At 37.5% G+C, this 7,276-nt stretch overlaps 1 protein-coding gene across 2 annotated transcripts; it reads right to left on the bottom strand.

Moving 5' to 3' along the window:
• Nucleotides 1–496: 496 nt before the first annotated feature.
• On the bottom strand, nt 497–7,248 carry sec22c (SEC22 homolog C, vesicle trafficking protein). 2 transcript variants are annotated; one of them, XM_042510760.1, is made up of 7 exons: nt 6,959–7,248; nt 5,350–5,561; nt 4,983–5,146; nt 4,627–4,794; nt 4,344–4,462; nt 3,370–3,435; nt 497–3,284 (listed from the first exon to the last, which is right to left on the bottom strand). In XM_042510760.1, the coding sequence occupies exons 2-7, from the start codon at nt 5,529–5,531 to the stop codon at nt 3,084–3,086; spliced, it is 900 nt and encodes a 299-aa protein (XP_042366694.1). In that variant the 5' UTR covers nt 5,532–5,561; nt 6,959–7,248; the 3' UTR covers nt 497–3,083. The 2 variants fall into 2 exon arrangements, with proteins under 2 accessions (XP_042366694.1, XP_042366693.1); XM_042510759.1 differs by having other exon boundaries at nt 4,615–4,794; nt 6,959–7,246.
• Nucleotides 7,249–7,276: the final 28 nt, after the last annotated feature.

Raw genomic sequence — 7,276 nt, 5'->3', positions numbered from 1 at the left:
CTGGTCTTTTTGTGTCTCTTTCAAGGCACTTCGTTGTACTCTTTGTAGTTGAATTGATTCCCTTTGTAGTTGTTTTCTGTCTCTTTGTGGTCATTTTGTGAGTCTTAATGGTTATTTTTCCCGTTATTGAAGTTGTTGTTGAGTCTCTAAATGTCTCATTGCACTTGTTTAGCATCTCTTTGTAGTCATTTTGTGTCTCTTTGTGGCTGTTCTGCCACATTTTGAAGTCATATTGCATCTCTCTCTGTAGTCTTATATTTCTTTGTAGTCATTTTGTGTTTCTTTGTGGTTATTTTGCCCTGTTTCAAGGTCGTCATGAGTCTTTTAATGTCTCTTTGTAGCTGGTCTGCATCTCTTTTTTTTCCATCTCTCATTGTAGTCTCATTTGTGGTCATTTTGAGTCTCTTTCTGATAAAATATTCTTTATATTTTGAGTTTGCTGCTGAATATTGAGGCAACACTGATGTCTCGGACACTCAAATCAAAGATCAACAAATGGAAAAAAAGACACTATTTATTAATGAAATGTCAGTTTTACCACAGCAGGAAAAAATAAAGCCCTGTAATCACCAGCGTATTTGGCAGTTACAATGAATGACATTGTTCCATTATGCTCCATTGTTACAAACAGGTTGCAGCCACAAAAAACCACTGAATCAACCTCATGTAAGTGTAATAACATATAACTTCATTCTCACTGCATTTTGTATTGAATGTCCTATTAAACATACATCAGATCTGAACCTGAATGATATTCAGTTTACTGTACTCAGACTTAAGACTTAAGATGTTGATAAAAGAAATATTAAGAGTAGGTTGCCACATGCTTCAATTGTACAGTATATTTCTACTGTATGTTAGAAACCTTCATAATCAACAAAATTATCCTTCATTTCCATTTCAAGTGTTAAAATATCCCCCACATTATTTGGTTCTACATCTTTTAGAACATTGTTATATTACAATTCATTTGGTCGACAACTTGCAGGCTACAGTGGAAATGGTGGGTCATTAAAACCTCATTTGTATCAAAAATATTACAGCTTCACCAATGTCGTGCACAGAAAATACGATTGAGTTTCACTTATTTGCAGTAATCTAAATTGATCCTGTTGAAGAAAACCTCATTTAAGTTCAAGAGTTCAATCCTCTCATAGCATCAAAAGTCACTGAGCCTGTCTGTAATTTACCAAAATACCAAAAAAAAGTACAACAAACTTCAGAACAAATTGAAAATTGACTAATAAGATGATCAACTTTATCTGCAGTCACACTACATTTTATACTTCCCGTAATTACCCCACCCTTTGTAACCTAAAAGCTAAAAAAAGTGACTTTTTATCCAAAACTATTTGTACATTATTGTGAAGGACGTTTGGATTGTCGGATGAGATGAACTATTTGTTTTTCATTCAAATACCCTCCAACTTTCTTGATTAAATAGTCTAAAAAAGACACAATGCCACAATGCTACTTGACCTAAACTAATAATTTACTTCCCTAGCTTAAAGGGACAATTCACCCCGAAATAAAAAAACAACATATTTTCCGTTTTAACTCGTGGTGTTAATTATAAATCTAGATTGTTTTGGTGTAAGTTGCCGTGTTTGAGATATCAGCCATAGAGATACCTGCCTACTCTCCAGTATAGGGGCTCTAGACGGCACTTGCAGTAGTTGCAGTTGTTGTTGTAGTTCAGTAGAAATAAAATAGTTCCTTAATGAAACTGCTCACAACAAGATCTGTGGATTATCTTGAGTAATCAGGTTTAAAAAGTTTTTTTTTTTAATTGACATGAACTGTCTTTTTAACAGTCATTAGTGCAACTGTTTAGCTATTAAGTAAATGAATGTCTAAGAAGCTAAATACACAAAAAATGTTTAGAAACTGGAGACTTATACTTAGTAGCACTACTTTTCTATTCAAACATAGACCCTTATAAACCCTGAAGCAATACAAAAAAAAATAACCAAGTAAACATAAGTCAGGATATAAATAGTTGAACTGGATATGCAACACATTCAAGGACAATTTCCATAGCCAACACAAAAAATCCTAAGCCTATTAGTGCAGTCAAACATTTATCCAACAAATTTAAAATCAGTGCTCTCATATTCTTACCCACAGTTTACATTTAGACGACGCAGAGATCAGTAGAAAAAGATAAAGACAAACGAAAATTTGTTTTGATTGTATAAAAATGTTTTAAATGGAGCTGATGTGGTGAAAGTCTCCCATTATCACAAACTGTGTTGACAATCATAAAATAATATGCCTTAACATCATGTTGTACATCACTACAAGACTAATAGTCCCTCAGTATTGAATGTAGTTATCATTAAATAACAGAGCCCTTACATCTGAACCTTTGCAATAACTAGCTGAGCACTTTCCGGTGTGTCTGTACAGAAGTCAACACAATTAAACAAAAACTGCATTGTCACACAGTAAGGCATGAAACAACCCACAGCTTTACATTTTGACCTTAAGGTTTTTACTGCAGCCAAATGGGCAAATAATGGGAAAAAATATAAGCATTATCTACTACTTTAATTTAATGTCTGATCACCAGCTGTCTCTTAGCATTACAAACTGGTGATGTAAAGATAATTATCATCCTGTGGCAGCAGAAATAATACTGAGATGAATGTGAGCACGCATGACCAGCTTCAATATTATTGTTTCTACATGAAAAACTTTGGTCAGCACCTCTGACTAAAAAAAACCTCAATTTTCTTAAAAAATGTTTTGGGACAAATGGCACAAACATTTTCCTCTAAAAAAAGATGTCTCCTTGACGCTTGTGTTAGTATCTGTTTGCAGACACTTCCAGTTTTGCAAAGAACTGCATTTCACTCTTTGTCTTCAACCAAATGTACACAAAGTGCAAGTACATACTGTATACAAGAAACTACTAGCTTGTAATATAATTTTCCATGATGACACCAAAAATCTTGAATATGTTTTGTGTCAAAAATCCACAGGGCATCCTCAGAAGTCATGTGGATTGAGCCATTTGCTTCCCTGCCATTCTCACCTGCACAAACAGCTGTGAGAGGTGCAACACAGTCTTCTTCTGCTCCTCAGACCCCACAGTCATTGCTTCTGTCTTGGAGTTTGCGCGTGAGGATGAGGAGGGTGGAGAGGGAGGCGACTGAAATGTGGAAGATCAGCTGCCACACGTTCCTCAGGCCGAGCAGGTAGAGGTGGCATAGAACAATCACACCCAGCAGAGTGAAGGACTTGGGCTTCTTCAGGGATGAGTGGAACAGGTAGAGGTGGCACTGTGGACACAGAAATGCCATTTACATTAAAGATGGTATTATAAATAGCTTGACATGGGTAGTTTCAGTTGTGAAAAACATTTACCTGAAGCACACAGCAGACAAACGCCAGAAGAAATGCCACAACGTTCCAAATACCTTCATAATCATCCTGTGTGCACAAAAGGAATAACACTAAGCTGGTGATTTTCATTCAGGGGAAAGTTCACATTATTCAAACTGAACCACATTAATTTCAGATTATAGCTCACTCACACAAGAGTGACAATGTTGCAGTTTTGTGCAGACCTCATCATTATCAAACCTCTGCTTTCACAGCAAAATGCTAATACATGCGTAGCAGCCGGTTCTGCCAGCTTAAAGGGATAGTTCAGATTTTTTGAAGTGAGGTTGTATGATGTACTAATCCTCAATCAGTGGTTGACATGTACGTAGTAAATGGCTGTCGGCATGTCCCCAGTTTGGACAAGCAGACTGGAGTGCCTTCACAGATGATCAGCAATGTACTGCTGTGGACAGGGGTCACAGCAAAACAAATTTTAGCCACATAAAAAAGGCCTACCTAAAAAAAAAAAATCAATGTCAGTTTAGGTGTACGCTATATTTAAACTGTTTTTACTTCTTTACCTTGCCATCAGACAGCTCTTTCCTATGGTGTCCTAACAGTTTATTATGAGAAAAAAAATAGAAGAAAACAATACAATGACTATAGAAAAGTGCCACATACAACTCCACTTCAACACATCCAAGAAACCCCGTTCACATATCTATAATTAACATTAGCTTATACATACTATTTCAAAATAAAATGTCCAGGAAAGGTGGGACAGAGAAGGGGAATGACACACAGCAAAAGGTTGCAGGCTGCAGAAGCCTCAGCCATATGGGGCGCACACTTTACCAAGTGAGCTAGTGGCCACCCCACTATTCTTTTTTAAATAATATTTGGCCAATATATAATAATGTTTCTACTGAATATACATAATATATTACAGATCAACATGTCTGGCTTCTTTTTAGACATATCTGAAGAATGGGGGATTCTGGCACTGGCCATACCTGGAATGTGTACTCTATGAGGTGAACACCGCGGATTATATTCAGAGATGCACACATGATATTTAGGACCAGAGAGAGGATGCCTGGTGCTGTCACTGGTTCGAGTCTTACATTCTGACCTGTCAAACAAAAGAACATAATAACTGTAAAATAATTTAACGCAGAGAAACCTTTGAGAACCTTCATCATTTATGCATTTCAGAAACCTGAAATGATAAACCACTGTGCTGTATGTGCTAGATTGTATAAGTCATATGATTAACAGGATTACCAGATCCAGGACCTTGCTCCATGTGCCCATTCGCAATGCCGTTGGTGAGCTCCACTTCCTCCAAGGTAATTACTTGCGGTGGATGGATCCTCAAATCCTCCTGGACCTCTGCCAAAGTCACCTCCAGGGCCGGACCGCCGCTCTGGTTGTACTGCTGCTTCAGCTTCTGAATGGTGCTGTCTGTCAATAGGCAGCAATGTAACATTAGGAGAAACCAATGTATTTACATTTAGTTTGAGGCATCACAACACAGGGGCTTCCTTTTTCATTCAACTCATCATATTGTAAGTAAAAGCAAAAAAAAATCCCTTTGCAATCCCAAAATATTAACAGCAAATCTGGATGACAATATTTCTCTTCCTACTCACCAAATTCCAAAAATGGATATGGCCTGGCTGCCAAGGCAACAACAGTGCTATTGAAGCATGCTGTGAACTCCCAGCGCAGATCTTCCAGGAAGCAGAAGGCCTTAGCAACAGGGAGGCTGCAGTGGCACACGGTCATGTAGGATACACCCTCCGAAGAGACGAAGCTGAACAGGTGAGAGGAGAAAAGGTGTTTAGTAAACAAACAGCCTGACGCAGCATGACATGGATGCCCGTGTGATCACATGGACAACATTCTGTCCGTTTTCAGCATCATAAAATCAAACATAAAGTCGTTTTACTCTGTGTATTGTGTATTTTTGCCATTTAAGACAATCTGCTGCTGCTGCTTTGTCTCCCAAATCCTTACTATATGTTAAGTTCTTGGCCCTTGACGGTCCCTCTATCAGGGAAACGGGCCAGTGCCTTGCTGATGGTCCTGAGCTGCTGCTTCCTCTCCTGGAGCTCTCTGTTGTGTTCAAAGTCTGTGGAGGCCGACAGAGGGAGTCCATCCCTCACACGAACCAAAAAGGCAAACAGGATCAGAGACATGATCCACGAGGTCCATGGAGAACACACTGCCTGCATTAAGACAAAGATCAGATCATCCGGGCTATTATGTTGGTGCTGCAACAAGGGTGCAAATTAACAATTTTGTCCACCAGCCAAGTGTCCAGTGAATCTTCAAATTTACCATCCACTCAATAGATTACTAGAAGTGTAATGATAGACCAATCTGGATCAATATATAGATTTAGTGATCGATCCAGTATCATCGAAGCAAAGTGAAAACACTGATACATATTGTCATCTTTCAATGTGCCTTTATTTTCAAATTACTATTGCACTTCTGTGTCACCATTTTTGTCTAAACGTACCTCATACCTTCGACCTGTGTTAGCAGCCTAGCATCAGGCAGAATATAACAAGAAAACAAGAAGAAGAAAGCGGATATTTACTAATATTGCCTTATGTCAATTGCAGGCCCCTAAAATGAACTGAATCGAATCTGTATCATGGCAGACTTAGACATCAGCAAATACTGTATTGTTGTACAAAGACTCAGTATAATATATCATGACAAATCTTGTAATGTGTATAGATGGCCATTGTTTTCTTGGTTTGTTTTTTTTTTCGGCTAGTGAGTGAAGCAAACCTACCAACCACTGATATATTTTAACAGCATTTAACTAATGGATAGTGCTAAATTGCACCCTGGCTTCTCCTACATTACTTTCATAATTTGACAATTACTTCCTTGGATAATCAACTGATTTTAGTCTATAAATTGTCAAAAAAATTATTAAAGAATTATCATCACAAGACCCTAAAGCGCATAGTGATATCTCCAAATTCTTCTTTAATATTCTTCTTTATATATATAATAATCCTCAATCATCAAAGAGGAGCTACAAATTCACGACTGAGGACTGACTTTTTGTGGCTTAAAATGGATTATAAAAATAGCTGCAAATTAATTTATTGTCTATTGACTTACTGTATAAATTAATCGACAAATAATTTCAGTTATATAGTATACTAAAATACACTCGCCATATTATTAGGTACACTTAGTCATAACTATTACAATCTTAACACCCGACATAAATCCTGTCTTAATGACGGATTTAACTGAACACTGAAACTGGTTTATCCATATCTATGGTCGTTTTAAACATCTACTGCGAGTACAATACAAATCAGTAGCACCATGAGGTACAGCCTTCATAAAACCCAAAATATGAATTGGCCACTACTCTCAAACTTTAAATGGTTTGTCTGAACATGAGCACCTTCAGGAAGAAATCATTTATTGCAGAACTGCTGTTATTGTTTCTTAAACCGCATTTAGCAGGTGCACAGTGTGTTATTGGTTAACTGCGTAGGTTTGAAAATAATGTGCAGTCTTAAATGTTGCTCTGCTTATAAAACTGAAATTTCAGTTTACGTTCAGTCATAAACGAGTAGTAACATCTTACCTCATTATCACTGTTTTCATGCTGCACCTTATCATTTAGCTACAGGAGGTTGGCTGACTACAACATCATACAGAGGAAATACACCACCAGCAGAAAGCAAGCACCAGCTTCTGATACGAATTACGAGTGCAATCGCATACTTTTTGTTACAAGCGATTCATACAGACAACCTGATTAACCTATTATAACATATACGCAAGAAGTTGTATTAGCCAACAAGCTAACTTGAAATCTTCTTCCGGATACAACAAACCACAACAAATCTTCTAAGGAAGCCGGGAGGGACAAAATAACCAGGAGTTTATGCAGCGCACGCTA

Source organism: Plectropomus leopardus, chromosome 21 (genome assembly GCF_008729295.1).
Source record: "Plectropomus leopardus isolate mb chromosome 21, YSFRI_Pleo_2.0, whole genome shotgun sequence".
Taxonomy (NCBI): domain Eukaryota; kingdom Metazoa; phylum Chordata; class Actinopteri; order Perciformes; family Serranidae; genus Plectropomus; species Plectropomus leopardus.
The sequence above is the reverse complement of the archived record's forward strand: the minus strand, read 5'-3'. Positions and strand labels throughout refer to the sequence as shown.